The following is a 27,024-nucleotide window of genomic DNA, read 5'->3' as shown; positions in this document are numbered from 1 at the left end:
GGTCCAACAGATGTACTACCAGACTGACAAAGGGCCATTTTCAGTTCCACCAGTGTAAAGGGACAATTATAGTCAAAAAGACAGTCAGTTCAAAAGGAAAGAGGTGAACACTCTGCCTGAGTCTTGATGGCCAAGAAGGTGGAGGAACAAGCAGAAGTGCTAGATACCTGGCAAAAGCTTTCACCTCGAGTATCGGCGATGCTTTTGGCCATCCGAGAACAAGATGGAGAGGGGGACAGAATTGTAGTGCCCACTGACCTTTCGAATCCTGTCCCATATGACCTTGGAACTGGTGGTAGAATATATGCTAGTTGTGAATTTAATCCAAGATTCCTTCTGGCTTTGACGTCTTACCCATCTAGCATGTGCACGGGCCCATTGGAAAGCGATGCTATTCAAAAGTGTGGGATATCTACAAAAGTATCCCAGGCCCGTTTTTGAGCCTTCCATGCCAAGTGGCAAACAGGATACCACCACGGAAGAGGATATCATGGAAAACGTGTCAAGGTTTTAGGAATACACTGAGCAGCTGCTTGTATAATACAATCAGTTACTGCTGCCACACAGTCGTCTATTGATGGCTGATTCACAATGGCAGGATCAAGTTCTGCAAGAGCAGTGAAAGTGGACCAGTTTGCCTGATCCAGCTTCCACCGGGGCATGCAGGTAGGGTGGTATTGACCATGGCCAGTCTCTCTCAAAAGTATAGGAAAATGATCACTGCCTAGTGGATTAGTGTCAACCCTCCATGAAAAATGGGAAAATAATGAAGGGGGAGTAAACTCAGAGATCAATAGCAGTAAAGGACTGACTAGATGCATGAAAATAAGTAGAAGAACCAGTATTGAAAAGAGAAAGGTTGTGATCAGAGAGCATACACTCTACAAAGCGACCCCTCCTATCAATATCAGCACTTCCCCTGAGGGGACGATGTCCATTAAAGACCCCCAGGATGAAAAAGGGAGACGGCAACTATTCAATGAGAGCATCAAGATCTGATTGATCGTATGCGTTTACAGGTGACACGAAGAGAGAACAAACAGTGATGGTATGACCCAAGGAAACACGGATGGCTATGGCCTCCAAGGGTGTGTTGAGTGACAAAGACAGGGTGGGCACATGCTGATCAACCAATAGTGCAACCCTTCCATGTACTCATCTATCACACAGCCTGTCATTTCTGCACAGAGAAAACTGCTGAATGATGACTGTATCAGCAGGTTTTAGAAATCTTTCTTGTAAGGAAAGACATACAGGATGGTAGGAAGCAATCAGTGTTTTGATATCATCCAGATTATAACGTAAACCCCGACAGTTCCATTGTCTCAAGGTGGCCATTTTTAATGACAGACAGGCGTAGTGGCTGGAGAACCCTTCTGTTTACAACCACGTCTTTTTTCCTTACTGTCCTTATTCGGAGGAGGTCTTTCAATCTTCATGGATCCTGCCCTGGGTCGATTGGGCAGGTCTTTGTTGTTGGAAGGGGATTCCAGTGACTGAGGACGCAAACAAATGATTGTTTTGCATTGTGCGGTTGGAGAAAAGGATGTATCAGAAGAAATGCCTGTATGTTAAACCGAAGGATGTGGATCTTGGGATTTGTTGTACTGTATGGGAGGAACAGAGATAAGTGTAGAAGTCGATTCATCAACCTTTTTAACCATGGAGGCCAAAAGGCTTTTCATTTGTTTTGAAAACGATTCTCTTGGAGGTACAGAGAGATCTGTCTGAACTTCCACTGTAATTGTGGAATAAAGTGCAGCAGCATATGTCTGAGATGGAGTGGCAGACAGCAATTTCTGAGCCTCAGGATAACTAATGTTACGGGTCGTTTTCAAACCTCTTTTTCCTCCAACCATTTTGGGCAAGTAGGAAGGGTGGGAATCATTGTAGTTGACACAATGTGGGTCCATGTGACACTCATAGGCATCATGGTCCTTGCCACTACAACAAGCACATGTCAGGGAACCACGATAGGACGTTTTTGAGTGGCCGAACCTCTGACAATGGAAACATCAAAGAGGGTTTGGAATGTACGGCCGTACCCTGCAAATTAGATAACCTGCCTTGATGGTGGCAGGTGCACATGGTGATGTAAATGTCAAAACTAGGATATTTGTCAGCAGTGTAATTCCATCTTTCAGAGTGGAGATGCGCCACACTGCATAAACTCCTTACGTGGAGAGACCAGCAAGAATCTCTGACTCAGGGATGTTCTTCAAATCCCTCTCAACAATAACTCCTCATGATGAATTCAAGGTAGCATGAGGGGTAACCTCAATAGGTACATCACCAATTGCCTATGAATTCAAGAGGAGTTCACTCTGTTGGGTTGTGGATGTTTCAACCAATATGTCTCCAGATCGAAGTTTCTTTACTGACTTTGGAGAGCCAGCAAGTCCCTCTAGTCTCTTCTGAATAAAAAAGGGGGACATTTGCCGTAAAGGTTTTTCTGAAAGAGAATGTAATATAAGAAAATGGGGTACACGTGTTACAGATGTTGAAGATTGCTGCTCAGAGTCTTCAAGATGTGGTCGTTTACCTATTGACTGTTTTTTCACTATTTAAATTTTTTTATTGGAGGATCTATAGGAAAAAAGGAAAATTTTGATACCCACTGATCCCACCCACCATGGAGCCCTACGAGGTGACGCACTGCAATGTCATACAAGGACATTGCAGCAACGCCAGGGTTTTGTGAGCACTAAACCCAAACACCAGCATCAGACACAATGTCTACAACACCCGTTGAGAACTTCCAACACTGGTACTTGGTTGACTCTAGCCCAAGTGGACCAGCCGACTGACCCAAGGGGAGCCACCCAGAGGCTGCCCGTCTACAGGAATTCAAGGCCAAAGTGGTGTGTTAAGGTTGGACCCCTCAACCACCAGGATCCTCTCCTCCCCTTCACGGGTTGCCATGCATGGCAAACACGTGGGTGGATGTTTAGATCCCAGAGGAGGTAAATTGAAAGAACAGAACCTTCCCTGGGAGGTCCCCTCACCACGAACAGGAATCCACACCAAGGGGTAGTATGTTAGTTTAACTTGCTAAAAATGGTATTACTATAATAGCAAGTACCAGTGAGTTAATTAACCACTTGCCAAGTGTGCAAGGGGTCGCAAGTTCAGACACAAGTCAAGGAAATGTAAAAAAAAAAAGGGTAAACTTAAAACAGAAGTTTAGATTTTCTTAAACTCAAATGTATTTCAAAGCCTGTGACAGTTTTATTGTCTGGAAATGTTTACATGTACTGCAGTAACATGCTGAATCCTAAAATTATATTCATTTTTCTCCATCATTTACATATTTTTCACAAAATTTCATGTGCCTTTTACATAAGTAAATCATTTTACACTGAAATCAGGTCACATTTTGTTATGCTTAACATGCTGACAACCACTGATTATAGATTTTTCTTGACCAATCATGATTTGAGAGACTTATCAGTCATTCTAGAACCTACTAGTATATATGGAGTTAACAGACCATATAGCATGCCATTTATGGACAGTATTTGTTTCTGTATGCACCTTGAGATTATCTTTTTATTTGAAATGTTATTTCTTTGTCACTATAGCAACAAGAGGTTGTATAAATTACCTAAACATATTCTGTTATATTTGTGGTAAAGTTTTGTTGGGCATCAGATTGGGAAATCAAATTTGGGTGAACAGTTTCACATTGGCAATGAAGAATGTTGAAAAAGAAGAATATATTGCTGTTAAAAACGTTACTACAAATATTAGGAAACAATTACAAAAAATCTGTCAATAACATGCTTAAGTTCGAAAAATTGGGTTGTAATAAGGGCTTGAAAGATCATTTTCTACACTAAAATACTGACTATTTTCCTGAAAATTTTGGTGCTGTTAGCAAAGAACAAGGAGAAATGTTTCTTCATGACATCAGGAATATGGAGAGGAGGTTTCAAAAAAATGGATTAACAGCATGAAGCCTGGTTACAATTGGTCATTGAAATGAAATGCTCCAGATGCAATACACAAAAAAACACATGTAGTTTTGAAACTGAAAGATGTATATTTTACAAGAAAACTCAGGATGAATGAAGATACACATTTGTTTGACTTCAATATTCTTCTTCAGTTTGGTTATATTTTTATTAGGTTTTGTTTATTGTGATAAACGAAATAATAATTTAATAGTAGTAGTTGTTTTTTTACTTTCAAATTTGTAAAAAGTCCTTAGGTAATAGAAAATAATGAGTATTATTTTCAAAATCTGCAGAGCCAAGTAACAGAAAAGTGTCTTATTAAATTCAGAGGTCTGTGTTTCCAATAATACATACACCTTCTCACACTACAACTATTATTTGAGTTCTAGGGTTTCTTTTCCTTTGTCAATCTAAACACTGGTTTGATTGTTTTCATGCTTTCTCCAGTCTTTTATTCCACACTTAATTTCTTTTGGTAATATTTGTCTCGCAACACTCTCCATCTACATTAATGCATCCTCTATCTTGATATTGTATATAAGCATCTTCAGATAATATTATCACTTCTTCAAAACTGTCTCAATATGCAGTCTAACACCAGCTCTTGGTGAGAAGGGAGAATGGAATTAGGTAAGAGGAAATAAGTATTACTGGAAACACATTTTTAATTTAAGAAAAATTTAAACTTGAAAAACATGCTTATGTTTTCTCACACTACAGCTATAATTTCACATTGATTGGGTGAATGGGACAGTTTTGGCCTTATCTATACCAAATGCATCTGCATAGATTGTGGTCATGTTAACAGAAGATTAGCACCATAGTGAGAGATCTGCACTACAACTATAACAGGCATGTTTTTCACATGGAACCTAAATCTTACACTGCAGGTGGAATTTGACATGATTCATCATCACCTTTAGGCAGGCCCTAACTAGGTACCTGATGTCCCACTGACTGAGGTTGGAAGTATAGGATCACGGTCTCTAAATTTGACATTGGTGGCTTGAGCATTTGTAACACAGTATATTATATATGTACCAGTGAGTGAATCTCAAATTGTAGCTATAGTGTGATGTATTCCAAGCTACTGGAAACATGGTGAGAGGATAAACAGCATCAGGCAGACAAACCCTCTCCTCAACCTGAAGAAGTTCAAAAGGCAATGTAACATCACAAACTTGGAATGATGGGATTCTATATGTTATGCTCAACCTGAGGAAACAGAATTCATCTGGAGTCAACAACAATCGCCCTCACTCCCCAACAACATAGGTAATATAAATTCTACTTGTCCCCGAAAATACGATGATAATGTGGAATAAATGGTGCTTATCCTAGATCAAAACACTCTGCATTTGGAATTACAGGGATACCATGGACCTTCTTCCATGTACAACATATGAACCAATACTAATCAAAAAGAAGTTACATTTAAAACAACTAGAAGATAGCTGAACATGAGATCTGAATCGGTATAACAAGTAGATTTCCATATAAGCTGGTGTTATTCTTATCAACATCTGGAGGAAAACAAAAACACCCAGGGGTGTGGGAGAGGAAAGCTCTCAGATTTGTCCTCCATTCTGTTCATCACCCCAGCAACTGTGAACTGGAAGGAATCAGGACTCCTTAGTTCTACAAGTAGAATATGGGAGGAGATGGTATAATGCATGCTGAAGAGTCCTGAGGAAACACTGCAATAAATGAACCAAGTTTCTCTAAATTTTTAAGAGCAAACCAATCCTGATTTATGCAATCCACTGATTGTCAGGGATGGGAGAGACTCCTTTATGCTTCATGATAGTCCATGAATAACAGTCCAGCATAACACAGTAATACTATTTCAAGGTACTCTTAAGGAATACCTCATTTCTACAGAGTCTATTCCAACCTAGATAAAGTATATTGTGTTAGTGATTGCTAGTGTGGATTTAATTTAATAAAAGCACATCTAACTGGAATTTTGTGCAAAGGAAGCAAGAAATCTTGGAGAAGATTGAAGATATAAAATTAATAATAAAGATAGGTAAGTGTTTTCATAATCTAGTGATTAGTGACAAGGGTAGTCAAAAACCCTGAGAGGAAAAACTGACAGATCATGTAAATAATGCGAGATAAAACTACTGTGGGAAGTCCACATACCAATCTGCCAAATGACCTCAAGCTGGCATTATATATAAATTTTAGTACTCACCCTCTCATCATAAACCCTGGGAAACTGAATTATCACTAGGAATAAAACACAATTGTCTAGCACCTCTAAAATTCTTAGTGTGGACAACAGAATACAACTAGGACATCACTGGACATAATAGTCATAGAGGTGAGAAATAGCAGTCAAGATGAACTGGTGAAAAGGATTTATCATTCTCTGACTACTGGTATCTTGGGTAAGAAAATATTGTCTGCATATAAAATGATGTAGGTAGAATGATAAAATGTCTTGTTCACATGTAGCAAACAATTCTGACTGATAACATCTGCAGTAAAGGAGCAACATAAAACAAACCTAAAGGGAAAGGTGATACACAGCATATGAAGAAAAGGGCTGAAAGAATGAGTAATACCACCTTTATATTTCAGTTTGGTAACTGAAATGGTCATTTAGGATGAAGGACCCTAAACAACTTAAGGAGGCAAAAGAGCACTGGGTAGTCAATAAATTTCTGCTTCTTCAAGAATCTAAAGATAGCCAGTAATGATATCTTACATAGGGCAATTTAAGAAGATACAAAAGCCTTGTCAATGAGCCAGATCAAAATCCAAGGTATAGTATCATGTCTGGATAGAGTAGGTTCAACCTCCTCGTAATACACTGATGTTTGTTGATGTGTGTGCCATTTCTATTCATAAATGTCCATCATGGGATGATGCAGACACAAAGATAGGCACATGACTACCTTAGAAGTTAAACACTGAAGCTGTGCAAATGATTACATAACTTTCACACAAGAAGCTTGAGTTTTGGGATGAATAGATGTAAAATGTTGGATTATGGCTGCCTCAAAGATGGCTGAAGTGGAAGAGGTAGGCACTTTTGAAAATATAGCAGAAGCATAAACCAGATAAGAGCTGGTCAATCTGGTGCTTCCAACAGAATGTAACCATGGGTTGAATGAATCATTGCAGGGACCCTGAGCAACAACAAAATAAGGTGGGCAGGCATATAGATGCAATCCAGTCTAGTCTGACCAACTGCACCTATTACCAATGTTTGAGGAAGAGATCCTGGAAACTAATATGCAACAGTTGAGTGATTCAATGAGTGGCAAACACATCAACCATCAGTGTCCCAAATCAAGAGCAAGTCCAGTGAGAAAAACCCTTGATGAAGCATTAATTTTGTTGGAAGAATCCAGAGACAATTGATCCACCACCAAATTCATCAATCCTGGAGCACGATAAGCTAGTACAATGATATGATGAGAGTTGGTTCAAAACAGAAGATCCAAGGTTCAAAAAGAAAGAGACCTGGTTTAAGTAACCCCCATCACAGGAAATGTAATACACCACCATAGATGAGCAATGACTTTTCCCTCAATAATTCCAGACTTTGACATGCTGCCCTTCGAACATCAAGCACTTCTAAAACAATGATGTGGGTGGAAGCCTTATCATCCAATTATCCATAAGTCCTGGCATTCCTGACTTTTAAGATATGCACTCCATCCCTGAAGTGAGACATCCATTATTTTTATTATAATTTGAAGAGCAAAGTTCATTTTTTCTACTTTTATTTTTATCTTATTATTTTCTAAAGTTCAAAAATTGCTTTTTTATTAGCTTGAAAAATACTTATTAATACTTTCACAGCATTTATTCTATCAGTTTAGATTTATTTAATAATATGAAACCTCACCTGCTCAAAAAAGCTTATGATGCCAAAAGAAATTATATTCACACTTCTTAATGTGTATGGTTGAATTTAACAGTCAGTAAGCAACATTCACTGTATGACTTTTGTAAAAAATGCAACACAGTTGTTAGAAGAGTTACTATAAAGAATACCTGACACTTTCTAATTACAGGGCCTGGCATGGCCCGGTGGGTTAAGGCGTGCAACTCGTAATCTGAGAGTTGCAGTTCTCATGCCCATCACCGCAAACATACTCGCCTTTTCAGCCATGGGGCCATTATAATGTGATGGCCAATCCCATAATTCATTGATAAAAGAGTAGCCAAAGAGTTGGCAGTGGGTGGTGATGACTAGCTGCCTTCCCCCTAGTCTTACACTGCTAAATTAGGGACGCCTAGTGCAGATAGCCCTCATGTAGCTTTATGTGAAATTCAAAAAACAAAACAAACGAACAATACTAATTACAACAAAATATTTTAGCATATTTCCATGAAAAAAATACATAAAACAAGATTTGACATAATTTTGATACTTGTACAAAAAACATAAATGACAAATATAATATATATATCTTTAATCACATTCTAGATTTTCACTCCAGATTCAACTTTTCCTATAAATAAAAATTTGTATGTATTTCCATATCCTTTTAATGGGATTTTAAGTTTACAGTCAAGAAAAAAAATGCATTTTAAAAAATTAATTTTCTTTCCTGATTACCAGTGTTTTTTTTGCATTTGGTATTATAATGCTATTATTATTTAATAGAAAAGTTTTACATATCTGTCATGGTAAATTAACTATAATAAACAACCAAATTTCAAGCTATGTTACATGTACTAGAATTAGTATATTTTCATTCATTACTAACAGATAAGTTAACACACCAATATATACTCAGTAAAATGTGAAAGATATAGAAAAATATATTGAAGTAATACTTCCTGTAGTTTTATATTGTATTTCAGTTGATATTATATAACCCATACATACCTTATACTCTAAAATAAACTCTACAACTTTCTGGAGATCTTTATTTAGTAGAGATCTTTTCATTTCACAGCGTAGCAAATACTGCAATAAATAAATATATTCTTATGTTTCAAATTGCCAGTATAATAATATAAGAATGCAACTCAGTCATACGAAACAAAGTTTACTTCTGAAATTTAAAATTATACCTATTCTGAAAATCTTATGTAATGATTTAAAATATTTTATAAGTTTATCTTACCTGAATTGATTTAACTGATTCAACAGTGTTATTACGGTCACAATAACTGTCTTGTATATGTGATGTGTAAACAGCTATTTAATATCACATATACAAAATAATTATTATGACCATACATTCCATTATATTGAAGAATTACAGATATTTAATTTACTTAAACCAAACTTTTAGAAAGCTATTAAATTACTTGAAAATCTTCCACAAAGAAACCTCCAACATAAAGTTTAGTCAACAGGTAAATATGTATGCATTTTAATTTCACTGCCAAAACTCTTTCTGTAATTTTATGAAAAAGTCCAGTAATAAATCTGTTGTCTTTCATGTATTTCCTGTTCTCCAGCATGTAAAAATTATACTATTTGAGTCACAAATTAACCTTAATACATTTATGGTATATTTTAATAGACAATCCCATTATTAAGTTTATCCATGATGTCACATGTTGATACCTGGAAGTGCTTCTTAAATAGCTTCTGAAATCTTACTTATAAAACAACTACAGGATAACAATGCCGGTGGCTTCTACAATTAAAATGAATGGTATATTATTTATCCGATAGAGACAAGAATTAGCCTAAAATCAAGAAAACTGAAAAGAATTAGCATATTAAGCCAGCACAAACTGCTGGTTGGTTGGTTGTTTGATTTAAGGAACCAAACAAGATGAGCAATAATAATCCTCTCTAAAATGTTACAGAGACAGCTCGTCAGAGCAACTGGATAGTAGTTTGAAGGAATCTTGGGATCCTTCTCAGACTTAGAGAAAGGAAGGACAACAGCCTCGCACCAAGCATAAGGAAAACCATTCTCCTGCCAGATCTGGTTAAAAATAACCAGAAAAATAGTAGGAGAGGCAAGTGAGAGATGGTGCAGCATCTCATAGTGAATATCATCAGGTCTAACTGTTATACTGCCAGACCGATGAAGAGCAAACCAATGTGAATGGGTGATGGTAGTCATAGAGATGATCAGCCTGAAAAGAAAGAGGTGGTCACTCTGCCCTAGTCTTGATGGCTAAGAAGATGGGGGATGAGGCAGAAGTGCGAGATGCAAAGAAAAGCTTTTGCCAAGAGTATTGGCAATGCTCTTGGCATTGACAACTTCCTGGCCAAGGAAACATAGATGGCTACAGCCTCCAAGGGTATATTGAGTGACAAAGATAGGGTGGGCACATGCTGTTCAATTAGTGGTGCCACCTCTCCAGGCACCTGTTCTTCACACAGCCTGTTATTTTTATACAAAAAAAACTATCAAATGATGAGTATTGGTACGTTTTATAAATACATCCTGTAAAGAAAGACATACAGGATCGTAAGAATCAATCAGTGTTTTGATATCATTCATATTAGAATGGAAACTTGACAATTCCCTTTTATTAAAGTAGCCATTTTTACTTATGTGAATATGACCTGAATGAAAAGCCCCTCTATTTTTGACCACCTTGTTTCTCTTTACTAGAAGGTCTATTGGCCTCCATGGATACTGCATTGGATCAAGTGGGTAGGTTTCCATTGGTAGATGAAGATTCCAGTGACGGAGGACATAAAAGAATAATCATTCTGCATCTTGGGGCTGAAGAAGATGAACCTGAGAATAAACCAAAAGTCTGAGCCAATGGAAATGGTTCCAGGGAGCCACTGGAAGGAATGGTGGGGATAGATACAGGTGTTGACTCTTCCAAACTCTCTTAATTATGGAGGGCAAAAGATTCTTCACATGGTTTGAAAATGACTCTGTCATCAAAAACATGGAAAGATATATCTGCACTCCCACTGTAACAGTGAAATGGAATGCAGTGGTGTACACATGGGATGAAGTGGTGGATAGTAACTTTCAAGCCTCAGGGAAAGAAATGTGACCCATTTTAAATGCTGTACCTCTTTTTCCTCCACCCACTTAGGGCAAGAATGAAAGTGAGAGCCACTACAATTAGCACAATAAGGGACCATTTCTCACTCATAGGCATCACGATTCTTGCCAATGCAATCAGCACACATCAAGGAACCACAACATGATGTCTTTGAGTGACTGAACCACTGACATTGAAAACATCTTGGGTTTGGAATATATGGTCACACCTTGCAATTTAGGCAACCCACATTGATGGTGGCAGGTGAACATAGTGATGTAAGCATCAAAATTAGAACACTGGTCAGCATCATAATTCCATCTTTGTGAGTGGAGATACACCTCTTTGCAAAAAATTCTTGGGTGGAGAAAACAGTGAGGATCTCTAACTCGGGGACACTCTTCACATCTCTCTCAACAGTAACTCATGACAAATTCAAAGTAACATAAACAAATCAATGTTTATGTCCCCAGTGACCTTTGAATGCAGGAGGAGTTCACTATGTTTTGGAGTAGATGTTTCCACCAACATGTCCCCAGAACATAGCTTTCTGACTGACTTAGGAAAGCCAGCAGACCTCTCTAGTCCTTTCTGAATAAAAAAGGGAGGCATTTGTCCTAAAGAATTGTCTGATTAAGAATGCAATATCAGCAAATGAGGTACAGGTGTTCAAGAAGTTGAAGATTGCTGTTCAGAATCTTTAAGATGTGGTCATTACCTATGGTATGTTTGGAGATGCATAGTAAAGAAAGAATATTTCAGTGCCCACTGACTCTACCAACCACAGAGCCCTATGAGCAGATACACTACAATGCCAAATGCCAACTTTGAAGCAATGACATGGTTTTGTGAGCATTATACCCAAATACCAGTATCAGACACAATGCCCACAACACCCATTGAAAACCTCCAACACTGGTGATCAATTGACCCTTGTAGAAGAAGGGAAAGAGGTGATCTTACTGAAGTTTACAAGGTTATCCAAAAGTTCAATAACATAAAGGAATCTGATTTCTTTGAGCTAGATTTGAAGATATAGGATCAAAAGATACAGTTACCTTTATGTTTTGGAAAAGAAAAGCTAGGATTCAGTTAGGATAGATGTATTTTTCTTCCAGGATTACTAATTATAACCTCTGATGCAGTACTTACCTCCTTACACAATAAGCTAGAATTGCACACTGATTAAGAGGATGGGCTGGTGCAATCATCTGAAGAATACCCCTGACCATGAGAGAAGGGATTCCATAGATCAAAGGAAGAGAAGTGCACCACTTCTTTGCCCTTATGTTTACTTTGTAAAACACAGGGGTGAAAATTGCAAGGTGCAGAGTGGCTAGGGTGCATCCAACCCAACTCAGCAAGTCAACTACATACAAAACCTATGTAAGGATCAACATCCTACAGCAATCTGGGACTGGTCATTCAGCATCAAGAGAATGGATTCAATTTGTCCAAATCCAACACTTCAATGCTGGGAATTGACATCCATGTGAAGGTATGATTAGGGATCCAATTCAAAGGGTGAACTGCATGTGTATCCCAAATGATAGCTGTTTGTGGAATATAACACTGCATGGCCCTGACAGGATACAGCGGTCTGTCATGGTCTAAATAAGGGTAAAGAAGGGTGATGAAAAGTAGGAAAATAGGTAGGAAGGTAGGTATTCAATGTTTATTGGTACAAAGCTACAAGGCTATCTGTGCCAGACAAGATGTGATATAGTATAGGTAGAACAACATTGGTAGGAAGGTAGGTATTCAATGTTTATTGGCACAAAGCTACAAGGCTATCTGTGCCAGACAAGATGTGGTATAGTATAGGTAGAACAACGTTGGTAGGTAGGTAGGTATTCAATGTTTATTGGCACAAAGCTACAAGGCTATCTGTGCCAGACAAGATGTGGTATAGTATAGGTAGAACAACGTTGGTAGGAAGGTAGGTATTCAATGTTTATTGGTACAAAGCTACAAGGCTATCTGTGCCAGAAAAGATGTGGTATAGTATAGGTAGAACAACGTTGGTAGGTAGGTAGGTATTCAATGTTTATTGGCACAAAGCTACAAGGCTATCTGTGCCAGACAAGATGTGGTATAGTATAGGTAGAACAACGTTGGTAGGAAGGTAGGTATTTAATGTTTATTGGTACAAAGCTACAAGGCTATCTGTGCCAGACAAGATGTGGTATAGTATAGGTAGAACAACATTGGTAGGAAGGTAGGTATTCAATGTTTATTGGCACAAAGCTACAAGGCTATCTGTGCCAGACAAGATGTGGTATAGTATAGGTAGAACAACATTGGTAGGAAGGTAGGTATTCAATGTTTATTGGCACAAAGCTACAAGGCTATCTGTGCCAGACAAGATGTGGTATAGTATAGGTAGAACAACATTGGTAGGAAGGTAGGTATTCAATGTTTATTGGCACAAAGCTACAAGGCTATCTGTACCAGACAAGATGTGGTATAGTATAGGTATAGGGCAATTTAGGTAAAAAAGTAAAATATGTAAAATTAGAAACTGCAAGGAAGACTGAAACAAGAAGTACACCCTTGCTGTCAATCACCTGAAGTTGGCCTTTCCAGTACTGGGTTCAGTTCAAAAGAAAATTAAAAACTAAAACGTGCAAAATTAAGACTTGCCAGGAAGACTGAAGCATCAAAGTCAAATTTGCAGTCAGTCACCCGAAGTTGGCCTTTCCAGTTCTGGATTCAAGTCAAAATAAAGATTGAAATGTGTAAAAGAAATCGTGTGAAAACTTTAAAATGTGCAAAAGAAATCATGCTAAAACACTATATATCTGATAAAAAAACCTTAAATTAAGTGTAAAAGACCAATGGCTCTTAAAAATGTAAAAACACGAGTGAGATGAACAGTGCCACCTATAACATGAGCCAAAGTCAAGGGCAAACCTACCTTACAAATATCTTTAAAATGGTGTCGTTGTTCTAGGTGGTAAAGACGGCATGATAATAAAATGTGGATGATTGTGATCTGAGTGCCACATAGACCACAGACTGGTGCAGCAGTACCAGATAAAAGGAAGTGGTGGGTTAAACTGTGACCAATGTGTAGCCTTGACAAAACAACCTCCTCTCTTCGATCCTTACAGAAGCAAGAGGGCCAAAGACCTAGAGAAGGTTTGATTTGAAAAAGCTTGTTATCATGTTGCTCATTCCAGGTTCCCTGCCATCTGGTGTACAGTCTGGATTTGATAACTGGACCATAGTCCATGTATGGAATGGGTACTGGGATGATAGATCCAGAACAACAGGCTTTGCTGCTCTGTCAGCCAGCTCATTCCCACAAATACCAATATGACCTGGTATCCAAAAGAATTGGACAGAGACAGATGAGAGAGAAAGATGGGTCAGTTTGTTTTTGATATTGATGAGAAGAGGGTGGTAACTATCATAAAATGATTCCAGGGCCGATAGACAGTTGAGTGAGTCCATATATATTGTACAATTTGTATATTGCACTATTTCAATATGATTTAGGGCAAAAGAGATGGCATACAATTCAGCAGTGAAAACAAAAACTGGAGGAGTCTGTGTGCCACAATCGAACTGTCACAAACAATGGCAGAGCCCACTGAGTCACCCAATTTGGAACCACCTGTATATATAGGAATGGATGGATCATATGAAAGATGTTCAGCAAAAAAAAAAGAGTGAGATTTCCAATTGGGTGTATCTGCTTTCCTCAGATGGTTCAAAGATAGGTTACAATTGGGGACAGTAATTTGCCACTGTGGAAAAACCTGATTTGAAGAAACTGCAATGTTATTCAAGGATAAATTCAATTCTTCTAATCGTGCCTGGATACAGAGGCTAAAAGGAACAATGGGAGATTTTCTGTTATTAAAAAGTGTGGTCCATCGTGGTTGGAAAACACAACTCCAGGTAAGATGCTGTGGTAAGGATCGAAGTTTGGAAGCATATATTAGAGACAGTTGCAAAAAGCAAATATATAGAGAGGGTTCATGACATTTCACATACAGACTTTGCACGGAAAAGTACAAAAAGCTCCAATGCAAAGCCAAAGCCCCTGGTAATGGACTGGATTTAACATTTTCAGTGCTGAGGTTCTGGCAGAACCATAAACCACAGACCCTTAGTCAAGTTTGGATCGAACAAGGGCACGATAAATTTTGAGTATGGAGTATGGTTCTGCTCCCCAAGAAGTAGAAGAGAGGACACGGAAAATGTTCGATGCTTTTAGACATTTGATACAGAGTTGCTTGATATGCGATATAAAATTTAATTTACAATCAAATATAAGACCTAAGAACTCTGCCTCAGGGATGACAGGAAGTACAACATCATCAAAACAAAGTTCTGGATCTGGGTGGATTCCCCGTTTGTAGCAGAAATGCATACAAATGGTTTTAGAGAGTGAAAGTTTAAAACAATTTGCTGTGGTACACTTCAGTATCTGATTGATTGCAATTTGTAGCTGCTGTTCAATAAACCTCATTTTTGATTACTGACATGAGATGTGATAGTCATCAACAAAAAGACCATTTGCAACTGTAGGGGATAGCTGTTCACTGATGGCATCAATCTTTGTAATGAAAAGTGTGACACTCAGTATACAGCCCTGAGGGACTCCAAGTTCCTGAGGGAAAAAATGAGAAAGTGTTGAGCCACACTGACTTGAAATCGGCACTTCATTAAGAATTGCTTGATGAAAAGTGTTAAGTTGCCACGTAATCCATATGAGTGAATGTCTCATAAAATGCCATATCTCAATGTTATATCATAAGCTTTATCTAAATAAAAAAAACAGTAACAAGATGTTGCCTTAAAAAGGCTTCTCTGATTGATGTTTCAAAGCAAATTAAATGGTCTGTTGTAGAGCATTGTCTTCAGAACCCACACTGAGTAGGTGAGAGGAGTTTGTTTGATTCAAGAAACCAAATGAGGCAAGCATTGATTGTCCTCTCTAAGACCTTACTGAGACAACTTGTCAAAGCAATTGGATGGTAATTCAAAAGACTCGTTGGATACTTGCCAGGTTTTAGAACAGGGAGTATGATAGCCAAGCATCAGGATAGACATTTTCCTGCCATATCCGATTAAAGACAGCTAGAAGAATAGTAAGAGAGTCCTGGGAAAGGTGGCATAACATCTCATAATGTATATTATCAGGTTCAACTGATGTATTGCCAAACCAATAAATTGCAAGTTTGAGTTCCATAAGTGTAAGAAGGTGATTGTAGACATAGGAATGGTAAGTTGAAAAGAAAAGAGGCAGGTGCTCTGCCTTGTTTTAATGGCTAAAAAGGAAGGAGATAAGTTTAAAGAGCTAGATACATGAGAGAAAAAGTCCCCAAGAGTATTGGAAATGCTCTGTGCATCTGCAACTTCGTGCCCATCAGATATTAAGATAGAGAGGGGGGTAGAAGTATATCTTCCACTCACCCTCCAGATCTTATCCCATATAACTTTTGTGCTGGTGGTTGAAGCAATGCTGGAAGTGTATTTAATCCAAGATTCCTTCTGGCTTTGACATCTAACTTGTTAAGCGTGTGCACAGGCTTGCTGAAATGCAATGCGATTTGAGAGCGTGTGGTATCTTCAAAATTTATCCCAAGCATGTTTCTGAGTTTTTAGTGTTGTAGAAAAGGCAGAATTCCACCCAAGTAGCAGCTTGTATAATACTGTTGGTTACTGCTGCCATACAATCATCTATGGATGATTTACATAAGATGGCAGGATCAAGTTCTGAGAGAGTAGTGAAAGAAGGCCAGTTGGCCTGGACCAACTTCCACCGAGGTACATGGGTCGAGTGGTACTGATCACAGCCAATCTCTCATAACAGGATGGGAAAATGATCACTACCTCAAGGATTGATGTCAACCTCCCAGGAAAAGTGAGTGAGTAGTGAAGGGGAACAGACAGAAAGATATATAGCTGTAAATGACTGACTGGGTGCATAAAAATATGTGTAAAAGCCAGTATTGAATAGAGCCAGCTTGTGGTTCAGGAGCATATGCTCTATGGCGTGCCCTCTCACATCAATACGGGGGCCACCCCAGAGGGGAATATGCCCATTGAAATCTCCCAAGATTAAAAAGAGGGATGGTAGTTGCTCAATGAGGGTATCGAGGTCTGATTGATTATAATGCATTTTAGGCATAAAATATAGACAGAGAGCAAATAGTGATGGTACAACCCAAGTACACATGGATGGCTACAGCCTCCAAGGGTGTGGTCAATGACAGGGACCAGATGGGCACATGCTGATCAACCAGCAATGCAACTCTCCCATGACCCCATCCTACATGTAGCCTGTCATTCTGATATAATGAATAGTGTAAGATAGTAACTATATTTGTAGGCTGTAGGAATGTTTCCTGCAAAGAAAGACATATGGGATGATAAAAGTCAATCAGATCTTTGATGTCAGTCACATTTGATTGGAAACCTCGACAGTTCCATTGGATTAGTATGGCCATGTGTAATTATTTCAGAGGAGAAGACGGTAAAGAGTCCTTATGCTCATGACTGCATTTTTTTCTTTATTGGGTGTGGGTCTAATGCCCTCTATGGATCCTGCTCTAGCTCGAATGGTCGAGTCTGACCCCACCCCACCATGGAGCTCTAAAAGGGGATGCACTACAGTGCCTTAAGGGCACTGCAGCAACGCCAGGGTTTCGTGAGCATTATACCCAAACACCAGTGTCAGACACAATGTCCACAACACCCATTGTGAACATCCTATGCTGGTACTCAGTTGACCCTGGCCCAAATGAACTAGCCGATTGATCCTGGGGGGGGGCCACCCCAAGACTGCCCGTTTACAGGAATTCAAGGCCAATGGACCCCTAAACCACCAGGATTCTCTCCTCCCCTTCACAGATTACCACGTATGGCAAACATGCAGGTGAATGTTTAGATCCCAGAGGAGGTAAACTGTAAGAACAGAACCTTCTCTGGAAGGCCCCCTCACCACGTAGAGGAATCCACATCGAGGGGAGGAAAATAGGAGAGAGGAATGATCAGGATAAAGAAGAAGACAAGTAGGATGATGAAGTAAACATCAACTGCAAATAAATCAGATCAATGACATACACACGCAAAAAGAGAAAATAGGTCTAAAGAACAAATGGAACAACGTACATAAAGAAAGTGGATCAAACTGGGAGAGAAGTAATTCTTGATGATAAGAAACCCACTTGAAATAAAAATGTACCTTAAAATGGCTGGTATGGATATTAACACTTTTATTGATAAGGGGAAAACAATGTTTCACCCTTCGTAGGTCATCTTCAGGTTAAGAAGTGTCAATACCCATACCAGCCATTCTGAGATACAAACTGGGGAAGAGTTGGGGCACAGAGGACCACATTAATCTCCCAGTGCAGAAGGAGAGAATGACTGGAAGGTATCTGAATCTGGAAATAACACAAGCATAGTGAGAATAGCAGAAGCAGAAACCATACAGTATCTGGAGAAATGGAAGGAATGGGAAAGAACTGCCCTAAGTCCAGAAACTGAAAGGACTAGAGATCCACAGTCACAAAGCCAGATGAAAAATTGTCTAGTCCAGAAAAATGATAAGAAACTGGAAGAAATGTGGTCATGATTAACAAAAAAAAAAAAACATCTTCAACCGGAAATAAAAAATGTCACCCAAGAAGCACAAACACAAAAATAAGTCTGTACTCTACAGCTACAAATGAGAAATAAAGATTTGGTAGAGGAGTGTAGAGGGAGTCATATGAATCATGTGAGCATAGTATACAACTACTGGTTTATTGATGAAGAATGATAATTTGCATGAGAGACATGTTAACACATACTTATTCAAATAAGGGTGGAGCACAAGGCTCGTGGCATGTTTAAAAAAGTTTGTTTACAGAGAGCAGCACTGAACAAGAATAGCTGATATTGTGAGAGGGAATTAGTACAATACTGGAAAAACAGTTACAGTATGCTATCCACTTATAAAGAGATTATCACACGACACTGGTTCATATTTTTATAAAAATCATGTCATCAACATACTTTCTGATTTTCTTACCCTCCATTATTATTTAAGGTTAAGTTGTTTTCACTATATTTCATTACTTCAATGGTTTTTCTAATATTTTTAACAGTCATATTATGTGGTTGAACCAGAATAATCAATTTTTCCCAGTGGATGATATGTCCAGTATAAGATACTTATTGAGCTAATGCAGAGTTTTCACTTTTGTTTTGTTTTTTAAATTTAATCTAAATTTTATGTTTTCTCTAGTATGACCAATGTATGACTACAATCACATTGAACTTGATAAACACCTATTTTTTTCATTAGATTCATTTCATCTTTAGTTTTATTTAATATTAACTTAATTTTATGGTCTGTACATGACAGTAAGATGTTTTTGTTTTTGAATTTGTGAAGATATTGACACAACAAACCTGGGATATGTATATTTCTCATCCATTTCATCAAATGTTGGTTTTAGTTTATTTTTCTGTTCAACACTTAATTTGTTAAAGTTCCTCCTGGCTCTATCAACAATATGAGTGTGGGAAACCTCTGTCTAATGCTACATGTTTAATAAATAACAATTCATACTTTAAATCTGCTGATTAGAACACAGTTTTAAAGACCTGTAAACATAAGAGTAAAAATCTGACATTTGTCAGCTTGATGTACTTGAATTTTCAAGGGGCTTTTGATAAGGTTGCACACAAAAGATAAACTAAGAGAATCACTCTAGAGAAAGTCAGAGAAAGACCAGTAAATTGGATTGTTGAATGACAGAAACCGAGAAGTTGATATTAATAGCCTGTACTTTGGATTCTGCTTTCTTTCATCTGCAATAATGATATTTATAGGGGCATAAAAATATCAGTAAACATTGGAAGTATTATAAAATTCTTGAATACTTCTAGTACAATTGAGAATGTTCTTATATTACAGGATAACTTGGATTAATTAATCACTTGTATAAATATCTCACAAATGACCTTTAATTTTAAGAGCAAGATAATTCATTTGGATCATGTTACATGTAGATGAGAACCACTCAAACCCACTGAAGTATTGCTCTATTGCTAGTAGCTAAGATAATAAAACTGTATTGAAATACTTTCATTGGAAGTCAAAATAGGTAATTATTTCTTATACAAATAACAAGTTAGGCTTCACTATGACTATTGTGTACAATTTCAGTGTTATCTAAAAACAGGATATTGATTTATTGGAAACAGTTGAGAAGAAGGTTACTCCAGAGATGGATATGTTATCTTACTGGCATAGTTTAAGATCTTTAAACTTTTTTGACCTTGATAAGATGAAGATAAGAAGCAATCTTATTGAATTTTACAAGATTATCTGAAGATTGAAAGAATACCAGCCTCTGATTTATTTGTGCTACACTCTGAAGTCTGTAGAAGTACAGGACACAAATTTAAGCTCCAGTTAAGACAATTTTAATTTTCTAATAAAGTAATTAGTTTATGAAAAGTTGCCATGAATATTAGTAGAGACTGGCATTTTACAGTGTCCAAAAGGGATAATCATTAGTTTTCTGAAAAATTAATGGTGGATTTAAGTTTTACTTTTCCTTCCACATTGGAACAGAAATACAGCCTCGAAAAACAAAACAGCCTTGGATATTGTTGACTGTATATTCCAAGAAAAACAAATTTCAAAGTTTTTTGTGCACCAGCTATAATGAAGAGGGGAATATGAAACCATTATGTATAGTATAAAGGTGAGAACCAAAGAAACTAATACAAATAACAATAAGCTTCATAATGTTAAAACCGTTGATACTCTTTTATATAGTAATGACTAAATTCTAATAATATTAAAACTGTTAATACTTCACAGAAGAGTTTAATTTACAAAATTTTAATCACATATCATTTCTGGTGAAATTTTGATAAGTTGTACATATTTTTACAGGGTTAATTATTTTCACACAATATTTGTACTTTAAAAGATATGAGAACTTACCTGAATATTAATAAATACACCATGATATGTTTCATAGAGGCATTTGTTACTCTTTGGCTTCAGAGGAAATTCAAAAGGAATTTCAGTTCTACCAGAAGGTAATCTTCCAGGTTTGGCTATCTCCAAAATACAGTGGATAAGTTGAATTGGCTATAAGGTAGAAACATGTATATAATCATACTTAAAGAAAAACACAGTAAACATGGGAATGTTTTATACAATATTAATTCACCATTAAGGTAATTAATACCAGGGTCTAAGGTAATTACAAGCTTCTGATGTAACAGTCTGACCTACATAGTCCATACAAATTAATGTTTAAATTTAAAATAGAAAATGTGCATTATTTGAAAATTAGTAATATTAATATACGAGCTATGAAGTAACAATTCAGTTACATTGATCTAAAAGTTAATTGATTAACTGTAAGAGACCATGTGTTCAAATTAACAAAGAATCAACTATTGACAGCACAGTTCTGGAACCACAAGCACTTGAACAAACTTGATAATGTGTTCTATATGATGTCCGTGCAATTTGAACCAAATCTGGATCAACAGCAGGATTAACATGGCAGTATTACCTACGATTCCAAACTTTTCAAACAACCTTTAATGAAGATAAATATATTCTTAAAAATAAATAATACTGAATTATTGTTGTTTTAAGTACTAACAGAAGTGCATTCTTGTCAGCACTGACCTTAACAGAACTGTAAAATGCTTCAAATATTCCAACATTTTTGGCACTCAACTGCATTGAAACATTCCCTTCTATTGAAAGGGCAATCCCTTCATGTTTCACTTCACCTTTACTGTCAATTACCACAACTCCACTGACATATTCCTGTAAAATAAAAATGATATTTATACATGCTTGCACTTAGAATACATTTCTCACATTTACTGTACACAAAGAAAAACCTAAAAGTAAAAAGACATTTTTTATATTTAAAAACTTCATGGTGTTAAACAAACACTAAAATATCAAAGTATTTAATTTTGTCTATATTACCAACAGTTATGCTCCTGTAATTTATAATTGAATGAGACATTCTTTAAATACAGGCATTTAGCAAGACAATTTTCACTGAAATTTTAATTATATACTATAGAATGTGATCAAATACTGATCCATGAATATGTATCAGATAGTATTATCAAAGGGTATGTTTATTAATACAAATACAAAATATTAATAATTCCATGCTAGAAAAGGAACTAAAATAAACAATAGTTAGAAGTAATGTTTCTATCTAATGATCTCTTCACAGATACGGCCATCTTGTCTTAATTAGGCATACTAAAGTAAACAATATATACACCAATAGTTCACAATAGAGTATATACACTTCAACAATTGTGTTTGACAATACATAGTGTTCACTTTAGAAATATTGTAAAATTAGACGTATACTAATACAGTCAACAAATTACGAGACATTTGACTGAAATACTATATGAAACTTATAACATTTAGAGTAGCATAAACAAACAATAATCATGTCTAACAGCTCTGTACAAAAAGAATGGTCAAATAATTTTAATCTACAGTTAAAATAAGTATTTAAAGTATGTTATTAATATATAGATAAATTTGTGGAAAAACAAGAGAGCAACTGCTACAAATTTAATACAATACTAGCAAGAGTATTCAAAAAATATATTACAAATTCTTTATTTGATCATAAGGTATAGTAACAACCTAACTTAGACTAATGTGTGGTTTATTTGTTAGACTAAAGTAAAAGTAGCTTAATACTATTATTAAAATTTAGACACTGCTGAACTAAAACTTCTAACAGTTTGACTATGTACCTCAGTGTGTAATGAATCACTTGAAAATTCTACCAATTTTATGATAAATATGTGTCGCATTCTCATACGTTTTATACAGATGCATGTGTATAATGTCAGATTTGTAAATAATTCTCTACATATTAAATAAAAATTTTCACAATTATTAATTAACTTGTACCTATTATTTATTAACAATACCGAGCTATCACTTTCAGTTATCCAGCATGGCCAGGTGGCGATGACAGTTAACCCACTATCTATGGGTTGCGAGTTTGAACTTTTGTCACATCAAACATGCATGCCCTTTCAGCCATGGAGGCATTAAAATGTGATGGTCAATCCCACCATTCATTGGTAAAAATGTAGTCCCAAAACTGGCAGTGGGTGGTGATGACTAACTTCCTTCCCTCTAGTTTTACACTGCTAAATCAGGAGCAGATAGCACAAATAGCCCTCATTTGGCTTTGTGCAAAATTCAAAACAGACAAACTTTCAGTTGACAAGACATTTACTTTCTGTGTTTCAATTATTACAAAGGTATCAAGTACTGAAAGGAAAACTCAATATACATTCCTATTATAAACTACAATTTGGAAGTATCAAAAGAAAAACATATACACCAAAGTTCTATGTTATTTTACAGAAACAAAATGGTGGTTTATCTTTCTTCTAAAACACATGTGTTGAATGATTAGTTTTAAGATCTTTCAAGCTTTTGCCCAGTTATAAATGTCATCATTGATGGTCCATATAAAATGTGAAATGGTTGAAATAAATTTTATGTCAAATGTAGTAATTACTACTTGTACTAATGTATTCTAAAGACAGGTGGTGTATTAAAACTTTAAATAAAAGTTTTTAGAATACATTTTTTACTTCAACTGGGTTTCTCATCATCCAAACCACTAGTGCTACTAGTATGCAATCATTGTGATACACCTAGTTCTTGTAAGTTCTACAAATAAACTTAAATATTGTAGTGACTAACAAGGCTGTATTTAAGAGTGGGTCAACTGAGCTATGGTCTAACACCCTACACAACAGATTCCTGTTGGCCTAATAAAAATACATTTTTATAACTAAATACAAAAAAATGCATTTTATTTATTTAAAATAAAGCAGGGCAGTTTAACATTAACTGATATTCACAAACCCCCATTTTGAAATTTATAACACCACATATTCATGTATGATTTATGATACAAATAAAGTATGTAAAACGTGCGAGTTTTCTATAAAAAAAAAATAAATAAAATTACATTTTATTTGCAGTGAACAATTGACAGATCTTATAAAAAAAATTATTTTTTTTTTACTGCTGGACTCTGAAGAATAGTTGGTAGATACATCCTCAAAAATCACACGACACATGTATAATACAGAATCCCCAGCTGCCTCACCATCCCAGACCTTCTTATACCCTAGATGCACCTCTGGTAACTAGTACCTTCCTCCCAGAAAGTTGGTTGGGTATCCCTATCAAACACGTCAAAATATCTAAATTCGTATTATTATAATACAGTCTACACTACATTATTTACAAACCAAAAGCAATACACATCACATTACATACTTACTCCCTCATGATATATTTTATTGACTTTTTTAAGCCTTATATCCAACTGAGCAGACATCAATATTATTATTAACTGAGATGCTTCCACAATTCTGAACTAATCACTCTTTTCTACACATGAATTGGATTATAAAATCTGCCTCAATTCACCGCCAGGTATTCTATAACACATTAGTCACCGCCCACAACTAGCGCGTGTGACATTCTATTATATTAACATATAAAACATATAATACAATGTATACTCGAACATGAATTCGATTTCGAAGGCAATTTTGCTCAATTTAATCATACGAATACTACTAAGCCTAATAAGTGAGCTCAGCTTCTTTTATGAATCGAACAAAATTTACCAGAATCTCTTCATTCGTTCTCAGATAATTATAATAAAACCGATTATTTAATATTTATAATGCAAAAACATTTAAAACGATAATGATTACTTGTTTATTTTAAACTTGTAATTTCAAGTCATTTATTATTTGACCTGTATTATAATTGACGGAATCATGTACATATTTGACACTATTTTTTTATATATTTTATGTAATTATTTCATATTATTACGTTATTAAGATGGCCGTGACCCCTATGCATGTTTAATTCGTAACAAAGGCTAATGCAGGTCGCTATTAGAAATAAACTATTTTATCAGTAGCGTACTAGACCTTGGTGCAATGCGATGCAAAGACAGATCCCTCGTATTGCGGGCTCCCGAAGTAATGCAATATATATATATATATATATATTTTTTCCATACCTTTAGCTGATACGTACAAACAGGCTCTAAAAAAAACTGCACCGACCAACGATACTGAATAAACTGGAGAGTTATGATGGCTTGAGTTCAACCGGAATGAAATTCCTAGCCCTTCTTTCGAAATTTGAATGTAAAACAAAGCAGTACGTCTCAAAAAGAAAAAAGTTCCTTTCTCTCTGTTTGTTTGTTATTAATCACAAAACTACCCAGTAAGCTGTATGTAATGTACCCATTATGTGTATCGAAAGCCATCAGATTTACCGCTGAACCACTAAAATGGAGCCTAACTTAAGAGGGAAAGCAGAGATAAGTGAAGATGACCAGTAAAATGACTGAAATGCCACGGTACCCACAAGTGGGTTTTGGTAGAATACACGATAGCCTGTATTATTAACATAGGCGTTAAGTTGTCTAGCTACGCTTCTGCACTGGATGCTACTAATGTTTTCCTAACTAAATATCGTTTCTTATGCTCAAATAAGTGCACTCAGATATACTTTTTCATTTATTTATTAGTTTCACAATATATAATCATAATATATATTATCTAATACAGTGAAATACAATTTTGTGACATTTTAGTTGCTATCTATCTAGTTGCAAATCTTTAACCATGTGATTCTCTATAAGTACACCACTTTTCGTTCACTGTTAAATAAATCTACTGTATATTATACCGAAAGATCTTTAACCGCACCCTTAATGTAATTATTTATTTTATCACGTTTATGGTTTCACATGTTGTTGCCAACTATCTTTTTGCGGGCCTAAATTAGGGACGGCTAGCACAGATAACCCTCAAGTAGCTTTGTGCGAAATTCCAAAACAAACAAACAAACGTTGAAACTAATTAGGCCTAATATTTAATTTATCATTTAATTTGTTCTAATATTCATTTGTCCCTTTAACTACATGTGTTAACGATTCTAAATTGCTATTGTTTTTTTAATATTTCAGCATTATCATAATAGTGGTTTCAGACTTTATCTTTCTTCTTACACTTTATTACACTTTAGATTGTTTACATTTACACCGCTTCTTGTTAACTTTACAAAGAGTCAACAATATCTGACATAACAAACCATTAAACTAAACTGATGTTCAGAGAATGACTAAAGAAATTGTGCCTTTCTTACCATTAATATGAATTGTATTTAAACAGTTCTGAATTTGAACTTCTACACACGATTACTGTAACACAGTGATATGTAATTTGGAAGAATTAAAAGTAAAATTAATTGATGTATCGCTATGAAATAAATGTTAGTCATTTTACACATCTACGGCATAAATAATCATGACATGCATATATGTATACAACTACATGTTCTATATTGTTATACTAGAAATGTTATAATGTAAACCATCTTGTAATGTTTACTAAATGTTCTGTAATCTTATTGGGGGTTTTTAATTTCGCGCAAAGCTATACAAGGGCTGTCTGGGCTAGTTGTTCCTAATTTAGCAGTGTAAGACTAGAGAGAAAGCAGCTAGTCATCACCACCCACAGCCAACTCTTGAGCTACTCTTTTACCAACAACTTGTGAAACTTACCGTAACTTTATAACGCCCCCACGGCTGAAAGGGCGAGCATGTTTGGGGATTCAAGAGTTGGCGGTGGGTGGTGATGACTAGCTGTCTTCCCTCTAGTCTTACATTGCTAAATTAGGGACGGCTATCAGAGATAGCCCTCGAGTAGCTTTGTGCAAAATTAAAAACAAGACAAATTGTCTTTTGTTTCCCAAAAGTAATTACAAAATACGCTTTTCCTTTCAATACTAGAACTAATTATTTAGGCAAGACAATGAGAGACGAAATATTCTAAGAAATGCTACGTATATAGGAAATTTAGTGACTTAAAAGTGACGATTTAAACATCGAAATGGTTGTGATATATATGTTTATAATGGTATAAAACAGTATAGACCCATTTACTTCTTTTAGTTTAATTACATAACTTATCAAATGTACGTACAACAATTTGCACTTAGAAAAAGAAATATTTTATTAGTTTCTGAATATTTTAA

The 27,024-nt window shown here is 36.1% G+C and overlaps 1 protein-coding gene across 4 annotated transcripts in view; it reads right to left on the bottom strand.

Moving 5' to 3' along the window:
• Positions 1 to 24,561, bottom strand: part of LOC143233403 (vacuolar protein sorting-associated protein 26C) — a 43,178-nt gene extending 18,617 nt beyond the window's left edge. Inside the window, exons 1-4 of one of the 4 annotated variants that reach the window (XM_076469604.1) lie at positions 24,239 to 24,561; positions 21,565 to 21,708; positions 20,863 to 21,012; positions 8,809 to 8,889 (exon numbers count right to left, since the gene is read on the bottom strand). In XM_076469604.1, coding sequence (XP_076325719.1) covers positions 8,809 to 8,889; positions 20,863 to 21,012; positions 21,565 to 21,708; positions 24,239 to 24,295 — 432 coding nt within the window. In that variant the 5' untranslated portion in view covers positions 24,296 to 24,561. Of the gene's footprint in view, positions 1 to 8,808; positions 8,890 to 20,862; positions 21,013 to 21,564; positions 21,709 to 23,977; positions 24,026 to 24,238 lie in introns of those variants that run through there. The other 3 variants (XM_076469607.1, XM_076469606.1, XM_076469608.1) reach the window with 3 other exon arrangements.
• Positions 24,562 to 27,024: the final 2,463 nt, after the last annotated feature.

The sequence above is a fragment of the Tachypleus tridentatus genome, chromosome 12 (genome assembly GCF_004210375.1).
Source record: "Tachypleus tridentatus isolate NWPU-2018 chromosome 12, ASM421037v1, whole genome shotgun sequence".
Classification (NCBI taxonomy): domain Eukaryota; kingdom Metazoa; phylum Arthropoda; class Merostomata; order Xiphosura; family Limulidae; genus Tachypleus; species Tachypleus tridentatus.
Note: the sequence above shows the minus strand (reverse complement) of the source record. Positions and strands in the feature narration are given on the sequence as shown.